Source organism: Hemicordylus capensis, chromosome 3, assembly GCF_027244095.1.
Source record: "Hemicordylus capensis ecotype Gifberg chromosome 3, rHemCap1.1.pri, whole genome shotgun sequence".
Classification (NCBI taxonomy): domain Eukaryota; kingdom Metazoa; phylum Chordata; class Lepidosauria; order Squamata; family Cordylidae; genus Hemicordylus; species Hemicordylus capensis.
In genome coordinates this window covers 295,334,825-295,362,792 of record NC_069659.1, presented here as the reverse complement: position 1 = coordinate 295,362,792, position 27,968 = coordinate 295,334,825, and the positions used below count along the sequence as shown (strand labels likewise).

General features: G+C 42.0%; 1 protein-coding gene across 2 annotated transcripts in view; it reads left to right on the top strand.

The window, feature by feature from the left end:
* Nucleotides 1-27,103, top strand: part of DZIP1L (DAZ interacting zinc finger protein 1 like) — a 34,545-nt gene extending 7,442 nt beyond the window's left edge. For both annotated transcript variants that reach the window (XM_053304566.1, XM_053304565.1), the window contains exons 3-16: nt 269-353; nt 933-1,045; nt 2,949-3,110; nt 5,826-5,963; nt 6,677-6,739; nt 7,447-7,587; nt 8,301-8,331; nt 10,757-10,807; nt 13,993-14,126; nt 14,620-14,812; nt 15,645-15,888; nt 16,062-16,252; nt 22,845-22,984; nt 23,733-27,103. In XM_053304566.1, coding sequence (XP_053160541.1) covers nt 269-353; nt 933-1,045; nt 2,949-3,110; nt 5,826-5,963; nt 6,677-6,739; nt 7,447-7,587; nt 8,301-8,331; nt 10,757-10,807; nt 13,993-14,126; nt 14,620-14,812; nt 15,645-15,888; nt 16,062-16,252; nt 22,845-22,984; nt 23,733-23,900 — 1,854 coding nt within the window. In that variant the 3' untranslated portion in view covers nt 23,901-27,103. The remainder of the gene's footprint in view (nt 1-268; nt 354-932; nt 1,046-2,948; nt 3,111-5,825; nt 5,964-6,676; nt 6,740-7,446; nt 7,588-8,300; nt 8,332-10,756; nt 10,808-13,992; nt 14,127-14,619; nt 14,813-15,644; nt 15,889-16,061; nt 16,253-22,844; nt 22,985-23,732) is intronic.
* The last annotated feature ends 865 nt before the right edge of the window (nt 27,104-27,968 follow it).

Below are 27,968 nucleotides of genomic sequence, written 5' to 3'. Positions count from 1 at the left end.
TGCTAGCCTTTCAGCAGATGTTCCCCAAACAGCCCAGGATTCGGTAATTTTTAGCATGTGGATAGATGATCCTACATTAGGACTAGGGTCGATTAGATAGTCTTTTGGTCCTTTCCAATCCTATGATTCTGTGTAAGGTGGTCAGCTCACATGGGCATACAAAGAGGGAGTATGGGAAGCAAGATGGGAAATTTCTCCTACCCTTCACCTTGATGTGTACACTAAGTGTGTGTTTCATGTTTTCTTCTTTCCCTCTGCCTTGCCCTAGTGCCAGCTCTGTGATAAGACCTTCATGAACTACTCCTTCCTTCAAGCTCACATGCAGCGCAGGCACCCTGAAGCCACCGAGGCTGGTGAGTACTGTGGGTTGCCTGATTTGTTCTCTCTTGAGCTTTCCTGTGAAAGGGATCCAGATCAAGAATGAGTGACTGGAAGAGAAGTTTATTTTCAAAATTGCTTAGTTACTCTTTAATTTCTGGGGTGTCTGTGAGGTTGGAGTTTAGAAAACACTGTGTGGAACTGTGACTAATATATAGCAAATATTACATTTCCTTAAACATGTTTTAAGTAAAAAATCTGAATCATCACATGAAAAAAGCAAAATATTTGGTTCAATACTACTTGGTACTCCCCCCCACCTAAAAATATTTAATTTTAAAATTAAAAGTGTGGAGAAGTGTTGGTGAAGAAAGGTTAAGCTTGAAGCTGTTTGATGTATCAAGTTTTTATTGGCTTTCCATGCACTGTGGTTGATCAGGAATCGGCTTTGCAATCTTTCCATCCAAAGTTTGTCACCTACTCTTAGGTTCGTAAGAAGGATATAGAATCTGTTAATAACGCAGGCATTACATTCCAAGGAAAGCAGAACCAAATGATGACAATAGAGTTGAGCACAACAGAGACCATCACTAATGACCTTCCTTTCTTTTTAGAGAAGGAAAAGAAGAAACAGGTGGTTCTAATGGAAAGAGAAATTGAAGAACTGAAAGTCAAGCTGAAGGACACTCATGCCCAGCTAGAGGCTGAGAGCCAGTCCAGAGTGCAGGTATGACAACATGAATAAGATGGAATGCAAAAACCCCAAGACCTTTTGGGTTGATCAATTATAATCTCTCAGTAGCCATTGTAGAAATAAGTTATGCCAGAAGCAAACATTTTGGTAATGACAGAAGGGGATTTGTACATGAGCGAATGGAATGAAAGAGATTTATTCTTCCGTTTATGTGAGAACTCCTAGAGGGTGTAGTTCAGAAGAAAGAAGGATAAAATGTCTAACCTCAGTTAACAACTGAGCAAAGACGCACCAGCCCTTTAAAGACGTAACTCTCTTATATTTAGCTGCGGGGGAAACTATCCCTATCTAGCCCCAGCATACTATCCTTCCAGTGGCTTTAAGAACTCTTTTTGTTGCTGTCAAAAAGCAGTATATAAATATTCTTAATTAGAACTTAATACTACTACTACTACTACTAATAATAATAATAATAATAATAATAATAATAAATGTTCTCTGAAGTCCCGGTAAGATTCATTTAGCTTTGCAGTAATTTAACAGTAGTATGAATGATCTTCAAGAACAGGCCATAGGCATGAGGCTTCCATAATTTTGTTCCCCAAATCCTTAAGTCAGGGGTTCTCAGACTTGGGTCTACAGATGTTGTTACTGGACTACAACTCCCATTAGCCCCAGCCACAGTGGCTTTGGCCATTGTGGTTGGGGCTATGGGAGCTGTAGTCCAACAACATCTGGGCACTTTCCGGACTGCAAGCTCTACAGCAGTTGGAAGTCCTTCGGCTTGGCAGGATAGTACTTGAAACATAAAGAAAGGCTAGAAGCCATTTGTTGCATCATTCTTGGTAAAGCTGTGGCCGTTTGTATTGACATCCATAACAACATATTTCCAAAGCAGGGACTGTTCATACTGTTTGTGAGATGTGTTCTCCGTGCCCTCCCACTGCCCCATTTTGAGCCAATGGGGTTGCAGAGGGGATGAGGAGCAATGATGCAAAGAAGCCTTATAGAAAAAAAATCTAGGTGGCTTTGCACAAAGCTGCCTGCAGGGGGAGCAAATAAAGAAAAAGCAGGGAAATAGAAACTAAATAGAAAGCAACTAGTTTGACACACGTTATGTGTAGTAAAATATTTTAAAAGCCACTGGCAGAGGCTGAAGGAGGAACAGAAGAAGACAGCTAGTTAATAATAGGCGAAAAGCAAATGAAAATGAGCTTGTACTGTTGCACAAATACCCCAGTGAACAATTTTTAATTTTTTTTTTAAAAAAGATCATTTCAAAAGCTGAGAGGAGACTAAGATATTAACAAATCTGAGGAGCTAGAAAACAAGTTTTTTTAAAAAAAACCTTTAGTAATCTAGCAGAGGCTGAAAGAGAGATGGAAGAACACAACTAATTAAAAATAGGCGAAAAGCAAATAAAAATGAAATTGCATTGCTCCACCATTGCGCAAAAACCAGTGAAACACATTTCAAAATCTGAGAGGAAGTTAAGATATTAACAAATCGTCAAGTTGCTGAATGAACTGTCCATACCACACTACATTACACCACAGAAACAGCAGAACAGCCCTTCAAAAATGGGAAAATACAGCTATTTTTTAACCACATATATGCAATATTATAGCACTGAAATGCAAAGATAAAACCCGAAAGAAGGCATCAGATATGTGAATGGCACCTTGCTGTCAGCGTAGCCACTGTGATGTAAAAACACTGATAGTTCGGAAGCACATTTAGCAGATATGCAGTGAAATTGTTGTAGCATGTAATCTGGAAAGTGCCCTGGACCAAGGATAATATCTGGGTTAGTCCAATAGTCCAAGGATAATATCTGGGTTATGTTACAAAACAAATTGAAAGGCATCCTACTGTCTCAGCCTTCTTTTTTTCTGCCTGGTGTATATCCAGCTTGGATTTCTCATTTCTTTGATAGGAAGCGGAGACTATTCGCCAAAGAGAAGAGGAAGGAAGGAGAACATTTGAGAGATGGAAGGAGGAGGAGAGGATAAAATTTCAAGAGGAAATGGAGAGTCTCAGGCAGCTGTTCCTCACTGAATTCAAGGACATTTCCAGCAGAAATTCCACTTTGGAAGGGGTAAAGGAAAAACATAGCTTACCTTTTTACTTTTGACTTAAGCATGAGATGTTGCCATGTTCTGGAAACTGCTATGCTGCTTTAAATGTCTACCATAAATCAAATTTGAGCAAGAGGGCTTTTCCTTCAAGGGATATTTCTCACAATACAGAAGAAGAAGTTGAGTTCCAGTTGTTAGGAACTAAGCATGGAAGTGAGGAGAGCTTATAAGGGAAGGGTCTGCTTCCTTTGAGGGGCTGGGAATTCTCAGCCATAGATTGCAAGGATGCATACAGACAGCAGTTTTTTGCACTCCTTGCTGTGTGCACTAAACCACAGCTACAAAAGTGGAAGTACGAGATAGCATATAATTTTGCTCAAAGTTTCTCTTTTTATAAGTACTCATTTTGGCTGTGGAAGGCAAACAGACCCTGCTAATCTGAGTCTGGGAGGTCTAGTAGATAGCTGTTAGACACCAGAGTTCAAATCCTACTCAGCGGTGATACTCACTGGGCAGTTGGTATACCTCAGATTGACCTACCTCACAGGATTGCTATGAGGAAAGGAGAGCTAGCATGACTTGTCCCCTTAGCTAAGCAGGGTCCACCCTGGTGGCCTTTGGAAGGGAGACTAGAAGTGTGAGCACTGTAAGACATTCCTGTCAGGGGATGGAGCCGCTCTGGGAAGAGCAGAAGGTTCCAAGTTCCCTCCCTGGCTTCTCTAAGATAGGGATGAGAGAGATTCCTGCCTTCAGCCTTGGAGAAGGCGCTGCCAGTCTGTGAAGACAATACTGAGCTAGATAGACCAGTGGTCTGACTCAGTATATGGCAGCTTCCTAGGTTGATGAAATGTGATGGGGAGAGAGCTGTGTGTGCTGCCCTGAACACTTGGGTGGAAGGGTGGGATAAAGGTGTGATTTAATTAAAAAAAATAACCTCCTTGTGTGCTATTTGGACTAACAAAGAACAGCATGGGGATTGATACAGTTTCTGCCTGGTTTGTAAATGTTGGGTGCAATACAGTGAGGTCATCCACATGACTAGGTCTACCCAGGATAGTGCGGCCCTATGAGTGTTCTCTCTAATTCTTTTCATCTGTGTGCGGAATGAGTTTTGTTCTGGGCGGCCGTATCAAGGCAGTGGGTGTGCACACCTGCATTCAGAGTGGGACCTTCCTGACTCAACCTGAGCGGCATCTAAAATTGACTGAACAAACATCAAAAAACCTGTGAGCTTGCACACACAAGCACACCTTAGAGCAGTAGTTCCCAAACTGGGAGCCTCCAGATGTTGCTGAACTACAACTCCCATCAGCCCCAGCTACAATTTATTGTGCCTGGGGATGATGGGAGCTGTAGTTTAGCAACATTTGGAGGCTCCCAGTTTGGGAACCACTACCTTAGAGGGAACACTGAGCTCTACCCAGGTAGACCTGGTCGTGAGAGCCACAGGGATCGGTCCCAATCCTGGTGCTCAGCCAGGTAGCCTGAGTTCTATACGTGGGCTAAAAGTGAGGTAGGAGGACGTGTGCATGCCCGTGGGTGAGCGGGCTGCTGGCAGCTCCTATTGGGCTGACAGCAGCCATACTCCCCATAGAGTCAGGGGGAAGGAGCTTCCCAGCCTCCAGGCATCCCCACCATGCACCACACTGCTTGTGCGGTGAATTGTGGGCTTCCTGGAGGCCGGACATCCTTTCCCTCAGCTCTCCCACTGCTCCACTTCCTGCCCCAGCACTTGTATGAGCAGCAGAGCTCTAGTTGGGCACCAGATTATGGGGTTCCCTCCCCAGGCCGGGTAGTCCTTACTGTTTGATATCAGAGAAATCTTCCACCTGGAAATACCCTAAGGCAGCGGTTCCCAGCTGTGGTCCTCCACATGTTGCTGAACTACAACTCCCATCATCCCCAGCCACTTTGTGGTTGAGGATGATGGGAGTTGTAATTCAGCAACATCTGGAGGATCACAGGTTGGGAACCCCTGCCCGAAGGTATCATCACAAGACTGTAGTTATTCCCAAGCTATGGCAATTGCTTTTCACAATATTAAGCGTGAATTCTTCTATTGAGTATGAATTTGCTTTTCAACAAAAAGTTCTCAAAGCAAGGTATAGCAAAATGATAAAACCACACAACATATTAAAGAAAAACTATAAATATTAAAGAACACAATTTAACCAGCATCCAGTCAATGCAGCAGCAGAAATTACATCTAGTCCAGAAACTATTTTTGTTGTACTGACATTTTTTTCAGAATAATTATCTAGTTTTGTCCCAGGAAGCTTCCTCAGGTCCAGAAAAAACCAACTTGTACCTTCCCAGCTTAGAACTAAGGGCATCTTAATCACACTATGATGAGATGGGTGGATCAATACAAATCTGAGGGAAGGGTGAGCTGCTTTAGTCTCTGTAAGCAAGTGAAGCAACCCTGGGGGAAAACAAAACTTTTTTCTGAGTATCACTCATCAGTATGGAAAGAAAAGAGCTATGAGGCTGATGATTATATTTGTGGGGGATTTCTATGCTTTATCTTTCCCCCCAGTTAAGATAACACTCAAAACAAGAGAGAATGAAAAACTGCCTAGCCAGAAGCAATGGCTCCATAGAAAGGCCATGCTCACATGGCAGCCTTCCTCAATGCACTCTGCAAGCCTACCTCAGAAATGCCTTGCTCTTTTCTGACTGGTGAGGATGCCCTTGGACAGTGACACGTTGATATGAACCACTTGTTCCTTCTCTAGAAACTTCAGGAATTACAAATCAAGAATACAGTGGCCTCCAATTTGGGAATGTTGCAAGATGATGACTCAAATGACAAACAGCAGTGGAATAAGATGAGGAAGGAACTACAGGAAATGAAGGCAAAGATTGAACAACAGGTGGGGAAATCATACATGGAGCGGTGGGTGTGATCACCCACCCTGTCTGTAAGGTATTCATCTCCTGCTTATATACAATACGCAGGGAGATGCTGTTTAGAGTAAAACCTTCCCCGCCCCCTTTTTTTTTTCGTCTGCTAAACTATGTGTCCCACAAGAATCAAACCATAAAAACTAAGCTGTATAATTATTGCAGAATGGGGTGGGGGTGGGAATCACAGCAGATGGATTGTTGTGAGATAACTGAAGCGGACATCCCTCTTGACTGGAATAGTAATACTTTCCATTCAACAAGTGATTAAGGATGCTTCTGTAGATGAGAACTGTAGAACTCAACATCTAACACCTTCACAGTGAAGCAGCACAGTTTATATTCTACAGTAAATGAAGTGCTAGTATTCTTTGTAGGATTTTCAGGAGATCAGTGGAGCAGAAGGGCATGATGGGATTGAAGGGGATTGATGTTCTTGCTTTGCTATTGTTTGATTTCTATACTGCTTTTCATTAAAATTATCTCAAAGTGGTTTCCCGTATAATTAAAACAATGCGCAGTTAAAAGAAGGTTTAGCATCATAGGTCAGGTTCAACAGAGAATGTGAAGACTGGACGATGTACCCTTTGAATCCCTAGTAACTACTGAATATTTATGTACAACTAGTGTCAAAGAAAGCCAAAATAAGTTTGAATAAGACTGCGGCATTTTTATTTGTCAGAAAACAGAGTGGAAGTGGAAACTGAAGGAACTCCAGAAAGAGCACAAGATGGAGAAGGAAGAAGTAAGTGCACTGCAGAATATTTTGTATAGCTCTCTGCCCCGTTAAGGCTGTGCAAACTTTACATGGTTGTACAGTCAATGCATGTACAGCAGAAGCAGGACTGTGGCTGCAAACTTCACCCCTTTTCCATAAAATATGTTAAGCATAATGCATGAACAGAGCCTGTGTGTATACATTCTGTGCTGTATGTGCCTAGACTCTGTGCATATGTTACACTGAGTGTTTATTGGGGGGGCGAGGGGGGGCAGTACCTGCAGGCAAAATTCCATTCCCCACCCCTGAATAAGCATTAAATGTTACACCAGTGTAATATGTGTGCAGTCCTCTTTGTGTATTGCCAAATGGTAGTATCCAGAACAAGGCCAATTGCTGCACCATATACTTGAAAATAAGAAAAAAAGAATGAGATAATCTTGGTTATTGTCCACAGCAACCTCCAAAAGACAAGGCTTTAATGCATTTCTCTCATTCTCTCCTAGGGCTTAAATTAGAATCCTGAGAAAGAGGGGAGGTCAATGAAAGCTTGTAAAGATACATCTTTATAAATTTGGGATTGTAGGATCACACTGCATACTCTAGTGCAGTCCCATTTAGCTGGGGGTGTAAGTCAGTGCAGAATGTTCAACTCTACCAAGGAAGGCAATGTTCTGTTTATGCAAAATGGTTATTTGCCCCAAACAGCCAAATTCCTTGTTTTCTCCTCCCAGCTGAAGAATGAGAATGACAGACTACAGGCCTCCCTTTCTTCTGACCAGTGGAAGATGGCTGAGCATAGCAAGCAGCAAATGGCATCGTTCGCTTCACAACTCAGGGAACAGGCCAAGGTTATCCAATCACAGAAGAAAACAGTAAGTATAATGTGATCTCTTGGCTATACTCATCTGAGAACTCTGTTTCTCTCTTGTGGCTAAGTCAAGTTCAGTGTGAATTTTGGGTCGTTTTTGAGACCAACGTAGGCTGTTGTAGGTCTGTTCTCCTCTAACAGCCAAACTGCATGAGGCAGATCTTTCTGGACTGGAACCATTTCAGAATACAAATGAGGTTTGAATGTTTCCCCAATATAAAATTGTCATGTCTCAAACTGTGGTGTTGGTTATCAAAAGAGAGCCAGTGTGGTGCAGAGTACTGGACAAACTGGGGATACTGAGCTTCAAATCCTTGGGTAGCCACAAAGCCTACTGGGTGACTTTGGGCCAATCATAATCTGTCTCACAGGATTTTTTGTGAGGATAAAGGGTGCCAGGGGGTGGCGGTCCATGTATGCTGCCGTGACCTCTTTGGAGGAAGAATGAGATAGTAGTTATTTTCTGTAATGGAGATAATCTTTTCATACAATGTGGTTTATGCTGGAGTACTACTGAAATTCAGTTCAGACTGTGCATCCTGCTTCCTAACATAGAGTATGAAATATACATTTGGACCACTGGACCCCTTTACTTGTGGAGCTACTTTTTAAATTGTTTGAAGATATTCTTGATTATGTGAACATCCATAACAAGTCAGCAGTTTTTAGACCATGTAAATAAAAGCTGATCTTTTAATAACTTATTTTGCCTTGCAGATTAAGCTCCTGTCTTCAAGCAAAGCCAGAGGTAATGCCCAATATCTAGGATGAATGAATTTTCATAGTTAACATTAGACACTTCTTTTACTCTTTTGACAAGCTGCATAATATATGGGTAAGTTCAATCAGGCGGATAAGGGAATTCTGTAATGGTTATATCTGACTATTCAGAAGCACACACTGGAGGTAATTATCCAGCTCTTGTTCTAAGGTCATTCTGAACATTTCACCTCTGATTGCAGTGTCCATGGGATTAAAATGGAAACTGAAGCCTAGAAACAAGAGAAACTCCAATTGATTCCATAGTTATGTGCTGTTGTATAGATAGTGACAACTACAGATTGCTTTCTGGGGACTTAAGGTTTCTTGCTGCCCCAGTACAAACTAAATATTGAAGATTAATGATTAATAGTGGTTCTAAAGTTGCAGACTGTTTGCTGATTAAAAGGAGAAATTTGCTTAGAGTGCAACTGTAAGGATGAGTTTCTACAGTCAATCTTTTCATTATGCTGTGAAAGGGACAAAAGTCCTTAATTGTCTCCAGAGATTAAACAGGCAATAAGAATTCTTAGTTCAGGCAGGAGAGCAGCTTGTTCATTCTTCTTTGTTACTGGCAGAGTCTAATAACTTTTATTGACTGGTAGAATGTGCAATCAAATTAATCATTGAATCGCATCAGGACTGCAAAGCAAGACTGAAAAATATTGGATGGATTCCAGACATGCCACTTAAAGTGGTTTTGAGCCTCTCTCACTACTGGTGTGCATGTGTAAAAGCCAGAAGTGCAGATTCAAATGCTATCTATCTATCTATCTATCTATCTATCTATCTATCTATCTATATAAACTGATCTATGGTCATGCAGGAAGGTGTATTTATAACTGCATTTCAACCACCCTCATGTTTTTAATAATCTGTGAACAGAAGTTTTCCAACTGCAGTGCATTTTTAGTCCTGTATCCACCACTTGTTGATGGAGTTATATATATTTGAAAATTGCTTTTAAGAAAAAGTATTTTAGCTTCTATCTGAATGTATCATTATTAACAGGCATAGCATGTGGCTCACTTATCCCAATTGCTCCACTTTTGTTCCCCATGATCATGTTCCCCATCTGCTGCACAGCCACCTCCTTCACCATTCTTTCACCCCCTCACCTGGTCTCAGGTGAAACTGATAAGGTTGATTCTTATCCATTTCAGGTTTTTAAAAAACATGATTGTCTTCAGTGGCAGTGATGTGCACAGACACACCTTTTTGAAGGAAAAAAACATGCTAGTGAAAACACGTCGTCCCCTCGCCCTAACTTTGTCAGTTCCCTTGGAACATAAGAGCAGCCCCGCTGGATCAGGCCCAAGGCCCATCTAGTCCAGCATCCTGTTTCACACAGTTGCCCACCAGATGCTGCTGGAAGCCACAGGCAGGGGTTGAGGGCATGCCCTCTCTCCTGCTGTTACTCCCCTGAAACTAATACTCAGAGGCATCCTATCTTTGAGGCTGGAGGTGGCCTATAGCCCTCCAACTAGCCGATAATAGACCTCCCCTCCATGAAGTTATCCAAACCCCGCCTAAAGCCATCCAGGTTGTTGGCTGCCACCATATCTTGTGGCAGAGAATTCCACAAGTTGATTATGCATTGCGAAGCCAGAGGGTGACAACAGTGATAGTGAGAGGAACAAGCAGGTAATGCAGAAGTGAGGGCCGCATGTTTTCTCCAATCACATCATAATAAGGATGCACCTCGATCTAATCCCAAGTGGTCTGGAGTAGACTACTATTTCTACTCCAGTAGTAGTGGCAGGAATGCTTTCTCCTGTTCAGCTTGTGGGGGATGTCATGATGTTTAAAGCAGTGAAAGTATAACTTTTTTAAAGTGCTTGAAAATGCATGTGCGTCTTCAGGCTTGAAAAATTTTCATTATGGTGGCTGCTGAAATTCAACAATAGCAGAAAACAGATTTGCTACTACACTTCTGCCAACAGGGAATACTACTTTCAACATTCTAACCATCTCAATAAAATCTTCACATTCATCCGTGAACTCTTCAGTGCTTTCATGCCTAGTGATATCTTGGAAAACACACACACATGATTAACACCATAAACACTAAAAGTCCAGTTTCCATAATACATTTTAGATCAAATATACATACAAATGCACATCAAAGATTCAGTATTACTGAATTATTGAGCAATGTAACTATGTTAAGCACTCATTTAACCCTGATGTGTGCAATATGTATGTGCAGTGATTCATCTAATGAATGCACAGCTTCAAGTGTTACAGAAGAAATCTTTTCCCTGGTTCCAAGTGAATATAATAGGCATTGATTTACTTGGAAGGTTTGAAACTGTGTTCAGTTAGACATGGAACACAAGTACAAGAGCTGCCAGTTCCACCAGCTGAAATGTTTAATACTGTGTCCTTTCTAAGTTACTGCTTTTATTTTCCAGAAATTCAGGAGGTGCCTAAGGTAGAAAAGCCAGAAGAGTCTACTGAAGAAGGTAGATGTCACCAATTTCAGTTACTGGTATCAAGCAGGCATTTGATTCTGTAATAGATGCTGTTGTTGCCCAGACAAAACACAGCCTCACCTGGAAACCTTTATAGGTCATCTAAGCTGAGGTGAACCAGTCTTGGTGGGTCATCCACCCTGGATCCTAGGCATACTTTATTGCCAAAGATCACTCCAACCTGCAGCTCCGGTGGCTCACCACACAGAACAGCAGCACACAAATCCATGGCTTTTTGGTTCTAACCCTCCAGGTTCATGATGAGCACTGTGTTATGTATGGTGATTAGTTACTGGCTTTTCTTCAGCAACATACATAGATATGAGCTTTTCATCTAAAAAATAGCAAAGAGTTTTGTGGCACCTTAAAGACGAACACATTTATTATAGCATGAGATTTCCTGTACTAAATTCCACTTCATCAGATGCATAGATATGTTCTTCAGTAGGATGTATGAAATTGCCCTTCTTCAGCAGAGGGAATTTCAGAGGGAGACTCCAGTGTGAGATGGTTGAACTGGAGTTTGTAATGAAATTTCATACTTCGGTTTGAATTGGAATAATGGATTTTTGTCACATTAGAGCTAATTACCTTAGTATTGCTAGGATATTGTTATTGCCAATTGCTGTTGTGAATTGTCACTGTGCTTATCTTGTATACTTTTTAAAAAGCTCTATGTAGACTAGTCAGACTCCTTTTGCATTTCCTGGCCATTTGACTCCACCACTGAACCAAACCATGAAAGATAGAAACATGCCTTTTTCACAGGTAGGTTCCAGACCTTGCCCAGACTACCAGAAAAATTGCACCAAAATGCATTAATGTATTACCCCTGCTAACTTGGCAAAGAGGCACCTTTTAACGTGGTGATTCTCTTTATTTAGCAGGGGGATAGTAACTGGCCCTATCCATCCCCAGCACAGTTCCTCCAGTTACTGGAGGAATTGTGAGCCCTTTGGGGACAGGGATCCATCTTATTTATTTATTATTTCTCTGTGTTAACCACCCTGAGCCATTTTGGGAAGAAATCGAATCAATAATAATAATAATAATAAATAATGATGATGTCCCAGAAAATGAAGAAAGCCTCTCCCATTAGAAAAGCAGAGGTTATGGTTGAACAAACTTTGGCAGGTTTTTTTGTGTATGTTAGCCACAGAAAGCCTGGACTTTTGTGGTACAGGAGGCATGGTGTGTGTGTGTGTGTGTGTGTCACAGGTATTTATGTAAAATACATTTTCCTACTGAAGATCACACTTCACACACATTTTGTTTAACTGCCCTTTCTATGATATTGCCCGTTCCATTCAGATCGCCCCCTATCAAAAGAAACATTTGGATTGGTCTGAGGAACATTTTATTGTTTATTTTTTAGGAGGTAAGCATGAAGAAGTTACTCAGGATTGCTTGCTTTTGTTCGGAGGCATGTAAAATAAGGTGTCTGCAAACTGGTTTTTAAATTTTTACTTATGTTATTGTATTTTACTGTATTGCTCTTTGCTGTAGTGTTTATTTGGTCATTGACCATAAATAAATGAGCAACACTGATGAAGTAGGCTAATTCATGAAAGCTTATGCTACAATAAATGTGTTAGTCCTTAAGGTGCCACAAGACGCTTTCTACTACAGAATAACACAGCTACCTCAGGAAATTGTCACTAAAATGTTGTTTATTATTTATATACTAGTATTTTTAAGCCCGTTAAAATAACGGGCGCTAGTACCTTTTTGTTGTTGTTGTTTCCTTTATTCCTTCTCCCTCTCTTTCGCCCTCCGTTCCATTTTTCTTTCTCTCTCTCTCTTTCACTCCTTCCTTTTCTCTCCCTCTTTCTCTGTTTCCTTTCCTTTCTTTCTTCTCTCTCCCTCTCCGTCTTTTTCCTTTATTCCACCTCTTCTCACTCCCATCTTTCTGTTTTCTTTTTCCTTTAACGGGCTCGCTCTTTGGAGCTGGGTGCTCCTCCCTCCCCCCTTTTTTTGTCCCTCTCCCTTATTCCTTTCTCCTTTTTCTTTCTTCTTCCTTCCTTCCTCACTTCTCTCTTTCCCACTTTCTTCCCCCAGTCTTTCCTGCCCTCCCCACTCCCTCTTGCCCTTCCCTTCCCCCTCCCCCTCCCCCACTCCCTCTTCCCCTTCCCCTCTTGCCCTTTCCCTTCCTCCCCCCCTCTTTCCCCTCCTCCTGCCCCACTGCCTCTTGCCCTTCCCACTCCCTCTTGCCCCACTCCCTCTTGCCCTTTCTCCTCCCCCCTGACCCACTCCCTCTTGCCCCCCACTCCCTCTTGCCCCCCACTCCCTCTTGCCCCCCACTCCCTCTTGCCCCACTCCCTCTTGCCCCACTCCCTCTTGCCTTCCCCCTCCCCCACTCCCTCTTGCCCTCCCCCACTCCCTCTTGCCCTCCCCCCTGCCCAGAAGTCTCTTGCGCTCCACCCACCACCCACCCACCCGGCAACTTCACTCACTTGACGAAAGTGGGCCTGGGCCCAGTCTTCCCCTTGCCACCGCCTCCATGGCCATGCTGCCGGTCTGGTCCGGGCCACCCCCGCCTTACATTCCCGGCCGGTCTCCCCGGCCGGGCAAGGGCCCTAAGGTCTCTCAGCCGCCCGGCTTCAGCGGCACGGCCAGGCCTCGGCCATGGCTCCGCCGCCGCCTCAGCCACGCCTCGGCCAGTGTCCCCCGCTGCCGCTTACCCGGCTTCTTTGGGGCGGCCGCTTCTGGCCGCCCAAGATGGCCGCCGGGTGCTGGCGGTCGTGTCTCCCTGGCTCTGTTCTGGGCATGCGCTTCGTGCATGCCCAGAACAGGCCAGGGAGGCACGAATGCACGCTTGGACGGACGGACACCAAGCGTTTTATTAGAGAGGATCACCTTATGGAAATAGTATCTGAAGTAATTCAAACAGCATAAAACTATTAAAAACAATTAAAATAAAATGATCAATCATAATCTATAATTATATGACAGATTCAGTAGAAACTAATTTTATTGGCACTCTTCAGCAATCTTATCTATAAAATCAGCTTCTATATAATGTTGGTCTCATTGGTTTTAGCAATACTAGGAAAATATTTTAAATTCCTGTCCTGAAATAAACATTTAGGTGCAGGAATATGAAAATAAAGGAGCTGTAAGGTACCCACATATGTTAAGGGTTTTCCCCCCAGTTTGGGCTGTTGGTTTCACTGCAGAACTGGAAGATACCCTGGACAGGAAGAAGAGAGTTCTAGAAGCACTGAGGAAGGATCCAAACTTGCTGAAGCAGTTCCGGCCAATTTTGGAAGAGACACTTGAAGAGAAGCTGGAAAGCATGGGACTAAAGCGGGTACGTTCCAAGAGTGGGAGGAGGAGCAGCATTCTTCCCTCTTTATTCATTTGAACCATTCAGAATTCCAATTTGAATTCCATTCCCAGCTGGCTTCGGGGACAGGGGAGATCCCGATAATGCACCATGCACTTGTGCTGTGCATTATGGGAGCTCTGGGGGGTGGGGCAGAGTGATACATCTGGCACCTCAACACTTGGAGCAGCAACAGCCAGCAATCGTCTGGGAGGGTGATCCACCCGCCCAAAGGACAGGACCAGATCATCTGTGGGGAGGTAAGCTTTTTAAGGCTTCCTCCCCACTAGCCCTCTTGCCCTTTTTCTCTGCTTGTGAGAAAGGGCTCAATGGATAGAACTCATCATGGCTTGTCAGCTGAAATGAATGGAAGATATACAATTATTAAATCCCATTGTGAATTTGGTCTATCATCTAAGACAGCAGCAAGAATTTTACCATAGTATGATTTGTGTTACTCAAATGTTTTCCTTTGTAGGGTACAAAAGGTGTCTCAGCTCAAACCTATAAAAATTTGAAAGATGTAATAAAAATGCAGCAACAGCAGAAAGCCAGAAGATTTCCACATTTCCTCACTTTGAGAGACAAACTTGAGGAAGAAGTGAAAGGGAAAGTGAATTGGAGTCAGAAGGCTGATAGTGAGATGTCATTGCCATTCTCTGTAATCTCAGGTAAGACTCTGTGATTATCTTTCTTCACTAAGTGTGATCGAAGCCTCACGTATCAAAATACTTTGTCACTCAATTCCTCAGTTTAGAGTTTGGAGAGGAGAGCTGGTCTTGTGGTAGCAAACATGACTTGTCCCCATAGCTAAGCAGGGTCTGCCCTGGTTGCATATGAATCGGAGATGATGTGTGAGCACTGCAAGATATTCCCCTCAGGGGATGGAGCTGCTCTGGGAAGAGCAGAAGGTTTCAAGTTCCCTCCCTGGCTTCTCCAAGATAGGGCTGAGAGAGGTTCCTGCCTGCAACCTTGGAGAAGCCGCTGCCAGTCTGCAAAGACAATACTGAGCTAGATAGACCAATGGTCTGACTCAGTATATGGCAGTTTCCTATGTTTCCTATGAGATGGAACAGGTATTCAAAAGTGGGGAGATCAAAATGTGACCCAGTTTGAGTTGGGATCAGGCTCTTCTGAGCTTGGCTATTAGCCCCATTTTCCCTGTCAAGATGTGACAGTTCATTTGCAGCCAAGGGGAGGCCCTGTGGGGCCTTATACGTCTTCATGGGAGCCCTCTGCCAACTGTTCCATGAAGTAAGGCGGCTTCTTTTCTTTTCTTTTTGGCTTGGGAAGCAGGAAGACTAGGGGCTGCCATGGCTCAACTGGGCTTTTTCAGGGTTCATATCAGACAACTCCTTGAGGGTCAGCCAGAAAGGGCTTGCAAATTCCTACTTTAGTTTAGTCGCCCTCTCTGACCAATGTACTCTGGTTAAATGTGTCAAACGAAATGAAACTATCATTTCCCCCAGGACAGATAATGACCTTTCCCCTGCTTCCCTAAAGGTTTCCAATCTTCCCTTTTCGCTACAAGTCAGAAGAGCCCACGCTCCCCTGTCCAGGTTACATCTTTTAAGCCCAGGGTGCAACAAATTGAATTACAACCTTATGCCTTGGAGACCCCCAAACCAGCTCCTCGGAGCAAAGTAAGTTCCATGGCTAGCTCAATGGAGACTCCCAGGCTACCTTCTCCAAAGCATGTCAGGAGCAGCCCACCTTCCCCTCAACATTCTGCGGTCCATCACCCCAGGTGAGTATACATTGCATCCTTTCTTAAAAGTATTCACTTCCCTTAGACCTGGCTAGTGGAGTGAGATTTGCAAAATTCTCACTGCTCTAGGAGATCTGCAAATTAGTCTCATAGCATGTTGATCCAAATCTCTGTACAGCTAGGAATATTTATTCTATTACATTTCTTTTCAGCACTTCACCTTTCAGCTCTGAAGAAGATTCTGTGGAAGAACTGAGCTTTACTTCTCCAAAGCTCAGACCTTTCAAGGCAGAACCGGACTCTCCCCGAGTAGCACAGGAAGAAGAGAGTGAGTGGGACTCATCTGATGTAGATTCACCAGAAGGAAAAGGCAGCACAGGGAAAGCTGTAGCTACTCCATCAGGTGAATAATTAATTGCTTGTAGGCAAAGTGAGCAAAGGCAACTCTACAGACACTTAAAAAGCTGAGTTGCTGATCTTGTGGCCACATATCGCCACTGTTGGATCTGTTTTGTTCTCTTGCTTGTCTTGAATGGGAGAAGGAAGATGTCCTCCTTTAGTTGGTCTTTATTATCGCTCAAAGAGCAAATGGGGGTGGTGGGGGGTAGCAGAGGAACAAGGGAGGGGCCGGTAAGTCTTGTCTCCTTTTAAGGTGCCCACTTCCCCCCCTCCCACCAAAATGATTCAGCTGGGGCAGTTTGAAACATTTCGGCACCTTGAAATAGAGGTGCCGAAACACTACGAGCGCATCCCTACAAGATTACTCTAAAATCCAGTCTCATCAATATCAAAAAGGAAGTAGTTCATTAATATAGGAAAGAAAGAATATCCAGAACACAGTCCACAATATGAAAATCAGTCCAAAGAAAATGAAGCCACATAGACTTACTTATGAATATTCAAAATAATGATAGATTCCAAGACCAAGTTTCTTCATATATCCTAGAGACACACCAAATGCATTTTGACCAAAACTGGTCTTCTTCAGTGGGGTATATTTTATATTCTAGGTGTCCTCGTGATGTTTTTCCATAATCTAATAAATAAAAAAATAGATATAGATACCACCACCAGATAGCTAGTACACTCAGTTTCTATTCCTAGTGTCCACAAAGTAAGTTTGGTATTACAGATATGTATATCTATATGTAGAATAGTCTGCATCTCTCTTGCAAAGGATGATAGACTTATCTGTGTATGCATGCAAGGAGTAAACTGTAACCAAGCGTAATCCATATCTATCTATCTGTCTATCTATCTATCTGTCTGTCTATCTATCTATACACACACACACAGAGAGAGAGAGAGAGAGAGAGAGAGAGAGAGAACACCACTAGTTAGCTGGTGGACTATACTTTTATTTCTAATATCTATAAAACAAGCTTGATATTGCAAGTAAGTATATCAGTATGTAGAATTCACATTTATCTGCTAAAGTATAATCAACATTTCTCTACATATAAGCAAATTTATATGTACACATAGAGAAAAGGAGTTTCGCCTTACTCAGTTGTAGCATTATTGCCATTCCTAATTACTCCAACTGTGATTACATATTGTTCATACCTGTTCTTAGTCCTTATCAGTATACTCTTGTACCCTATTATCTAGATTGAAAGGGCAGTCTGTCTATCCATACTAAAAATTATTTTAAATGTTGTCTATTTTTTTTAAGAATTGTCCCTGTATCACAAGAGTTCTCTAGGTTCTGACTTCCTCTGTTTAAATGTAATTTTCCATGTCACATGTTTGGCCAATATTATGCCACCCCATATCCATTATTCAAAGAATACTGGAATAGCTATCATTGTATATGGTTCTCTAAAACATATTACCTGTTTAGTAGTGGCCAAAGACTGTATTCCAACAATTATCTTGGTTCTGACTTTCTCTGTAGCTTGAAATGGCCTACCCTACAGATTTAAATGCAATTGCATCATGTATTAATACTTGCAAAAATGAGATCACAATAAAGCAGATACTTAAAGTACCTCATATACTAATTCTGCAAGCACAGTCTTGCTATTATAAGATATGTTCTTACCTATAGTTCAAAAGGTTGTTCATTACCTATAGTTCAATGGCCAGGAATCAGATTCTCTTGGCTAAAACAAGCCAGTTGATTTCTTCTTTAAAGCTAGGGGTGTCCATGTTGTAAGACTGTAAGGGTGGTTCTTGCATTATTATTTTGTTTAAAGTTTCTCTATAATTAACAGTGCTTCCTCCTGAGGAATATTTGTGTACAGGTGGACCTCACTATATGCAGTACTGCTATTCGCAGTTCTGTGTACCCGCAGTCTTGAAATAGGCACCCAATCCTGGCATATGTGGAAGACAAAGGGTAAGGTTCCACGTATTCACTGTATCAGGGTGGCCGGGGTGGCCTCTGAGGTCATTTCCGGCCTCCATTTTGAGAGTAAGAGCCATTTTGTGGCTCTTAATTTTTTTTTTTTAAAAAAAAACACCTTTCCTGCAACCTTTTGGTGAACAAATAAGAAGTTTTGGACTGGGGCGGTGGGGGGGTATTCCTGGACAGCTGGAGACCCACAGTGCATGGCATGGCACTTTCTTTTGCCATTTCCCCCTAGTTTTTGCCGAGGATTGACCATTCATTTAGCCTCCAACAACTTAACCCCCCACATCCCATTGCCACAATGCCCCACTATCCATGGTTATGATATCCATAGTTGCATTGGAGAATGGAACCCCCACATAAGAACAGCCCTGCTGGATCAGGCCCAAGGCCCATCTAGTCCAGCATCCTGTTCCGCACAGTGGCCCACCAGATGCCACTAGAAGCCACAGGCAGGAGTTGAGGGCATGCCCTCTCTCCTGCTGTTACTCCCCTGCAACAGGTACTCAGAGGCGTCCTGCCTTTGAGGCTGGAGGTAGCCTACAGCCCTCCAAATAGTAGCCGTTGATAGACCTCTCCTCCATGAAGTTATCCAAACCCTTCCTAAAGCCATCCAGGTTGTTGGCTGTCACCACTTCTTGTGGCAGAGAATTCCAGAAGTGGATTATGCGTTTTGTGAAAAAGTACTTCCGTTTGTTGGTCCTAGATTTCCTGGCAATCAATTTCATGGGATGACCCCTGGTTCTAGTGTTATGGGAGAGGGAGAAGAATTTCTCTCTATCCACTTTCTCCACACCATGCATGATTTTACAGACCTCTATCATGTCTCCCCGCAGCCGTCTTTCTTCTAAACTAAACTCCCACTCCCACTCCCCCAGTTTGGAGAGATCCTTTTGGAGCTCCTCACAATCCGTTTTGGATTTCACTACCCGAAAGAGTCTGGTATCATCTGCAAATTTGGCCACCTCACTGCTTACCCCTACTTCTAGATCATTTATGAATAAATTAAAAAGCACCAGTCCCAGTACAGATCCCTAGGGGACCCCACTTCTTACTTCCCTCCATTGTGAAAACTCTCCATTTATACCTACCCTCTGTTTCTTGTCTTTCAGCCAGTTAGCAATCCACACATATACTTGTCCCCTTATCCCATGACTGCTAAGTTTACTCAGGCGTATTTGATGAGGAACTTTGTCAAAAGCTTTTTGGAAGTCCAGGTATACTATGTCAACTGGATCACCTTGATCCACACACTTGTTGACACTCTCAAAGAACTCCAAAAGGTTGGTGAGGCAAGATTTACCTTTGCAGAAGCCATGCTGGTTCACTCCCAGCACGGCCTGTTCTTCTATGTGCTTTACAATTTTATCCTTGAGGATGCTTTCCATCAATTTGCTTGGAACGGACGTTAAGCTAACTGGCCTGTAATTTCCCGGATTGCCCCGGATCCCTTTTTGAAAATTGGTGTTACATTTGCTACTCTCCAGTCCTCTGGTACAGAGCCTGATTTCAGGGATTAGTTATATATTTTAGCAAGGAGGTTGGCAATTTGACATTTGAGTTCTTTGAGGACTCTTGGATGGATGCCATCCGGCCCTGGTGATTTGTTAGTTTTCCGTTTTTCCAGACAGTTTAGAACATCATCTCTTGTCACTTCTATCTGACTCAGTTCTTTAGCCTCCATCTCCAAAAAGCCTGGTTCAGGAACAGGTATATATGCTCAGCATCCTCTGCCGTGAAGACAGACGCAAAAAACTCATTCAGCTTCTCTGCAACCTCCATATCCTCCTTAATAATCCCTTTCACTCCCTCATTGTCTAATGGTCCAACTGCCTCCCTGGCAGGCTTCCTGCTTCTGATGTATTTAAAGAAGTTTTTGTTATTCCCCTTGATACTTTTGGCTAAATGTTCCTCAAACTCTCTTTTTGCCTCCCTTATTGTCACCTTGCATTTCCTTTGCCATAGTTTGTGTTCCTTTCTGTTCTCTTCATTTGGACAGGCCTTCCAATATCAGAAGGAAGTCGTCTTCTCTTTTATGGCTTCCTTGATGGTACCCATTAGCCATGCTGGCATCCTCCTGGACTTAGTGGTACCTTTCCTCCTCTGGGGTATACAGTCTAACTGGGCTTCTAGTATTGTGGCTTTGAGTAAACTCCATGCACTCTGGATTGAAGTGACTCTCCTGGTTTTCCCTTTCAGCTTTCTTTTCACCATACTCCTCATTTTGGAGAAGTTTCCTCTTCTAAAATTCAAAACGTCTGTGCTAGACTTCCTTGGTGATTCTCTCCCTGCATGTATGCTGAATTTGATGGCACTATGGTCACTGTTCCCTAAAGGGTCGATGATACTGACATCACACACCATGTCCTGGGTGCCCCTCAGAATTAAGTCCAAGGTCACCTTCTCTCTGCTTGTTTCCAAGACCAACTGTTCTAGGGCACAGTCATTTAGCGTATCTAGAAATCTGACCTCTTTGTCATGACCTGACTGTGAATTTAGATTCTATCCCTTCTTTAACATACAGTGCTACTCCATCTCCAAGGTGCCCCCTCCCTGCCCTTTCTATAGAGTTTATACCCAGGGATAACAGTGTCCCACTGGTTCTCACTGTTCCACCATGTTTGTTATGCCCACTATATCTATTTCTGCATTAGCAACCAAGCACTCCAACTCACCCATCTTGGCTCAGAGGCTTCTGGCATTGCCATATAAGTACCTATATGCTGAACCTCTCACCCTATCTTTCTTTTGACTCTTTGACCAGCTGGCACAGGGTCCCATCTGCTCTTTTTGCGATTCTGCTCTGTCCCCTTCTGTGTTATCTGAATCCTTTGCACTCTCACACTTTAAAGGATGGCTTTTGCCAAACGGGATACTGCCTAGCTCCCATCGGAGATAACAGGGTTCATTTATATAATGAAATTACATCAATGGTCACTAACAAAAAAATGGGATGAGGGGGGCTTAACATCCTGAATAAATTCAGGAAGTCTGTTGTGCCTTTCAGATAAATAGGGATCTCAGACGCAATTGGTCTTAAAAATGATCCTAAAAATATAGAGATGAGTTCCAAAATGGAGCCACATCCAGAGATTATAGGCCTGCCTGGAACTGGAAAACACATTTTTGTATATTTTGGATTGAATATGAAATAAAGGCATCTTCTGTAGTGATTCCAATAAAAAATCAAATGTTGATTTGGAGATCCATCCTTCACCAACTCTTCCTTTAATATATTTGAAATTAATTTCTGTACTTCATTTGTAGGATCTACAGGACTGATTTTGTAATGAGCAGAGTCATCCAGTTGTCTATTAACTTCTCTAATATATTCCTCCTTATGCAGAATCACCAGAGCTCCCCCTTTATCTGCCGGTTTGAAGACTTTTTTTCCCTAGGTTATCTAGTGCCTACAAATTATGTTAAATTAATTAACATAATTTGTTAAATTATGCCAGGCATTCAAACTAAGGATGTGCATGAGCCACAGTTTGAGCACAGTTTGGGAGCTTTAAGAAAGAGGAAAGAAGGTCCTTCCCTGCTTTCTGCCAACCCATACAGTTTCTTGCTGAGGCGGTGTGCATCCCAAGAATCCCTGCACAGCACTGCACAGGAGTCTGCGATAAGGACTTGCTCTCCTCTTTCTTAAAGATTCTGAACTGTGGTTCATGCACATCCCTAATTTAAACTATGTTCTTCTAACTCCAGAACTACCTTTGTGACCACCTCTTGAAAAACCTTTGTTGCAGTTCTATCCATGGTTTTAAAGGCATCATGTCTAGGGGTAGGAACAAGCGAAAGTCTTTTTTCAAGAGCCTTTCTTTCTGTCTTAGATAATGGATAGCTTGATAAATTAATTACTGTACTGCCCTTGGAATTTTCTGCTTGTAAAATATTTTGTATTCTGTCAACTTGCTTAGATTGCTGTGTTTCCTGTTCCTGGACTGTCTTAAGAAGAAAGAATGGAGACATTTTAAAAGAGGTCTCAAACATAGGGACACACAGGGACCTGTGCACATAGGGACACCTCAGTGGCGTAGTTTGTGATGATGTCATCCACCCTAGTTCAAGATAGCAGACGTGTACATGTTTGAGGTGCAAGTGGGCTAACTTGTGAACCATCTAACCAATTTAAACCAAATTTGCTACAGGTGGAGGGACACATAGGGACAGCTCAAGGAGCATAGTTTGTAATGATATCATGTACCCTGACGCATGAACATTTGAGGTGCAAGAGGGCTAACTTGTCAGGATGGTCATTATCAATTAAGATGAAAGGAAAGTAGACAAATTAGTTCTTACCAGAACAGCTTGTTGATATTGATGAGATCAGAATTTGGATATATCTTGCTTTTAACCATAGAAGTCTATTATATAGTCAATGTGTATGTTTTCATGATTTTTAAGCTAATTTATTTTGAGTGGTTATATGGTATATTTTAATGGTATATGCTTTATACGTAATTATTATTTTGACTATTTATAATTTTTAATAAATGTGTCAGTTTAGATTTATTGCAGAATTTTTATAGTAATATTATTGGATTCTTTGTAGACCATTGTTCCTTTTTTAAAAAAAATCCAATTATATCGGTCTGTGCTGTCTATATTCTGATTCTAACAGATTCTGTGCTTTATGCAGAGACGCGGGTACAGTCCATAGCTAAAACTCTGGAGAGGACACTGAATGCATCCAGAAGAAAGCCTGCTGGTGGAGTGAAACTCTTTTCTACCCAAACCAAAGAAGCTCCTAACCCCAGCCACTCCACTAAAAGACTTCAGGTTCTATCTCCAACATGCATTAGTTCGGAAAATCAGACAGATAGTAGATAGTATTTTTGTCTTCTAAAGCTAATCCATAATACACACAAGTACCGTTTTTGCCCATGCATTGTTTGCTAAGTGCTGTTTTGAAGAATAGTATATAAGCTTTGTGTTGTCAGTATTTCAAAAGCAACAATAGGCAGTTGGTACTTAGAGGCTGTTTTAAAAGAAGAGTTTAAAATCCTACTCAAGCCCATTTAACCTCCCATGGCACTCCATAATTATCATTTATAAAGTGTCTAGACATAAACTGTATTATGTACATGGACAAAGATCTTCTGTATTCAAGGGATTATACTTATAGGGCATAATCCACCAGAAAGTTCTCCTGCATAAGTACCCACACATTGAAATAGGTACTCTTTCATGATTGCTACTAATCTCCGAAGGGTTTATGCAGGAGAACTTCTCAGTGGGCCGTGCTAAGCACCCCTTTCTGGAAAACCCACTTTAGTACAAAATGACTCTCATCCTAACTGCTCTTGCTGTCCCACTATAATTGATGATAGATGGCATTACCCATTACTCCAATTCAGCAAAAGATAGAATATAGCTCTAAATTAGGACCACTCCAAGAGGTGTCTTTGCAGTTCTAGAAGGGTTCTCAGAGGGGCAGGTAGTTCACCCATTGCAAACTTAGGTATTGCAGCCATCTGCTTGTTCTCATAGTGTTTGCTGATATCTGTTCTCTTCTCCCCTGATACAGTTTGTCGATGAAGACAGTGACTTTGACATTTCTTCCTTTGAAGAAATCACCCAGCACTTGGACAACAAGTCAAAGAATCAGCAAGCTGTGAAGAGTAGTGGAGAATTGACTCAAGCTCAGTATACCAGCATCTGGAACTCCAGCAGCACAAGGGCTGGTGCCTGGTGATTTTTGTCAGCCCATAGAACTCATTTGGGGTGGAACAGCACCCAGCGGCCAGCTGAAGAAAAGAAACCTGGAGCACACAGACAAAATAAAGGAAAGCCACACTTTCCGAAGGGACCAAAGTCATGTCCAAATATCTCAAGTCTTCTGCATGTTTTTCCATAGAACTACTCAAATGAGGCATTGTTTGCTATAATGTTTTCTGCCTTCTGCAGTCCCTCATATGGTGAGCTTCACAAAAACAAGACTGGATTATTATTTTGCTAGGAGTCTGAGCCTCCCTGAGAGCAAAAACAAATTCATGGAGGGCAGGTCTTATCAATGAGGAGGAGGGCTAGTCTTGCGGTAGCGAGCATGAAATATCCCCTTTTGTTAAATAGGGTCTACCCTGGTTTGCAGTTGGATGGGTAACTATATGTTAGCACTGCTTGTGCTCACATATACATATTCCCTTTAGGGCAGGGTTTCTCAACGTGTGGGTCCCCAGATGTTATTGGACTTCAACTCCCATAATCCCCAGCCCCAGTGGCCTTTGGTTTGGAATTATGGGAGTTGAAGTCCAATTACATCTGGGGAGCCACACGTTGAGAAACTCTGCTTTAGGGGATGGGGATGTAGCCCATTGGTAGAGTATTTGCTTGCATGCAGAAGGTCCCAGGTTCACTCCCTGGCATCTCCAGGTAGGGCTGGGAGAAACTCCTATCTGAAACTTTTGAGAACTGCTTCCTGTCAATATAGACAATACTGAACTAGATGGGCCGGTCATCTTCCTATGTAATGACTCCAAGCCACGTTGCCTGTATTCCAGTTCTGAGGTGATATGCCTCTAGAAAGCACTCATGAGAGGACTATTTGCCTATCTGTGCTTCTCGTGGCTTCCCAGAAGCATCTGACTGGCCACTGTGGGGAACAGAATGTTGTACTAGATTGGCCTTCAGTACAGTTCAGCACAGCACATACTGAAGCACAGCTCATTTCTGTATGATTATATATAGAAATCATAACCTTGTATCCCAGTGGTCTTTGGTGGAAATGGTTCTTCAAACACAGATTGTCCTTTCCATTTGGATAGGGGTTTGTAGCTTAATTCTTCAGTACAGAGACTACAGAAAATAACCCATGAAATTGATTGGCTTTTCTCACAAGCTCCATAGAGTTCTGTATTAAAAGATAGCATAGTTCCAGCATTATTATTTTGCTTTGTTTCTTTCTATAAGCTCCTAATGGCTGTTGTTGTTGTTATTAATTTGATTGATTAATTAATTAATTAATTTGAGTTGCAGGCTTGTTTCCCAGAAACATGGTGGTAGGAAATGGTTTGAAAATCAACTACCCCATCTCGGTAGTTGGCTGGGATTTGAGTAATCATAGAAGCCAGGGGATGAATTGTGACAGGATATTATGGGCCTGATGAAATAGTCAGTTTGCTGAGCTGAAAGTAAGTATTCTTGATAGCTACATGGGAGACTCTTTGAAAGGTTTCTTAATGAACGTTCCTAATACTGTATAGGTTCTTTCTACAGTCAAATATCGAATATACTGGGTAAAAGGAAAGAGAATGCGCAAACTAGATAGCATGTGGGCATTGCATTATTTATATAGGTAGTTTCACTGAGGTCCAGTTGGATTGGGACAGTGTGGCACTGGTGGGAAGATTATCTGTGTGTTTTCCCTAATGGTAGAAATAGCAGTTGATGATTATTTACATCAGGAGTATGTTGTAGGGCAGCACCATAATTCCAATCCAATCCCTATCCCCAGCTGCTTGTCAAAGAGAGGAGAAGGCTTCATGAGAGTTTTTTTTAACATCTCCTATAGTTTTGCCCTAAGTAGTTATAATATTATGAGGAGTGATCGAAAAAACTACTGCATAGAGCTGGCCACTTGATGGCACCATAACTCAAGAAACATGCATCATTTATTTGAGAGACTGCAAATAGTGCCGTGGTTTGTGGTTTTTTGTTTCTGGTGTGTGTGTGGGTGGGGGGTTAACTAGAGCAGGGTTTTTCAAGTTGGAACCTTCAGGAGACCCAGTGTAGTAGGACTGAAAGATCCTCTAAATTTGTCTAAAACAAATTCCACAGTGCCAAAGATCAGGGTTCATCAGAAGAATCCCCCCCCCACCAAAAAATAACATTTTTTTCTTGTTGAGGATACTGTTATAAAAATGTGCTCAGTCCCAAACTTTTATGAATATTTTGTCTGTATTTGCGGTCTTTGCAATTTAGCATGCTGTCAGACTGTAAGCAGTTCTGGACTTCTCAGGCCCTGCTGAACTGGAAAAACAGAAATAGCCAGCTGTATGCATAAATCCCTGGAGTTTGGACCTTGGATGAAATTTTGAAGCAGTGTAAATAAGAGGAAAATAGTGTTTACTCTAAAATGGCACACTTGAATAGGTTCTACTAATATAAGACAAGAAATTAAATGTTTAAATGTTATGCATTGTTAAAATGTCATCTTCTGGTCGTTATCATAGAGTGAAAACATGAGAGCAAGATTCTGTTCTGGAAAGATGCTGGAGATTTTCAGGCACAGAGCATTCACTCTACATGGAGATTCATGTCTATAAATGATGCAGACTGCATCATTATAGGATTTTCTGGTTTTAGGAAGGGAAGAGTATTTTTTCAAAAAAATATCATATGTTTTTACTACAGTGTTTGCTTTTCTGATTGAAAAATTGTTTGCACATACATTTGTGTATTTGTCAATATAAACTAGCTCTACCCGACTCAGAGGCCATAGAACCATCAACTTTGCTGAAGAGGAGGAGACAGCAGAGCAAAAAAATCATCATTGCCATCTCCACCTGCTTCTGCTTTTCTAGATGGAAATGTTATATTTGTATGATGCCTTGGAGTCTTTGGATGAAAAGTGGTGTATAAATTTTATTCTGATTTAGAAATATTGTTTGGTGGAAAGTGAAAGGGTGAAAAATTGCAAGAAAAAATGAATGGTATGGAAAATGCCTCTTTCGGATTCTTTACCAAAATGAGTTAGGATTTCAACACTTTTCATGATGTTTGTTTCTTCCCTTTGTTGTGTTACTACAGAATTTATATAGTGCTGTATAAAAATTGTCTACTTTTATCTTTGTAAATCTGTAAAGTTTTATATTTGTATAAAAGTTTAAAGAAACTGTATAAACTATTTACCTATAATAATATATGTTATGCCATGAATAAAATTCAAACTTAAAACTTTTGGTTTAAGAGGAGAGCTATGGTTCTTTCCATTTTCACTCATACTCAAAGTGGAAATTGCAAGTAAATGTGATCACCTTACGTGATCACATGTAAGAATCAAAGGCTTTATACAGTACACTCATATTATGCTGGCTTTACAGATTAGGCTTCATGCACCCATAATTTGCCTTGGTCTTTCAGCTCAACATTAGGTTGGGGAGGGATGCATCCAGGCAGGAAATCAACAGGTGTTGCTTCCCCAATCACTTCCTAGAAATGTCCCTGATGAATTTCTGCCTGATGCATCTCTTCAAGGCACAGTGCTTCCCCAAAACGCCACCTACTATAATAAATTTATAGGCAAAACTCAACATCACCACAATCACTTCCTACAAATATATCCAATGGATTTATTTATTCTATGGGCTCCCAGAAGCCTCTCTGCTTATATCTGAGACTATAGGCTTATAGTTCTCACTTTTAATATGCTCAGCAGTCTCATGGGATTGTGGGCTCCCCATTTGTTGACATATTGGGGACCAGTTACTTAGCAGGCAGTGGGATGGTCACCTCCAGATTCATCAGCTGCCAAATGAATAGAAAGGGAATTAGCCTTGCATCTTTCCCTATATTTGGGGATGTCTGAGTAGACTTTCTATTCAGTAGAATGTCTAGACAGACTTTCATGTTAACCCCCTCTCAAAGTCTTTCTGTCCTAAGATTGACCCCTTTACTTCCCCTCCTCTGCAGATGCCTCAAACAAGCTAAATCACCTCAACAGGAAAGTCAGATAAGGCACAGTGAATGCAACTCCCTTCCTATAACAAAAGCACTAAGTGGACAATAGGATGGTTTTCCTTCCGACCTGAGAGATAGATACCAC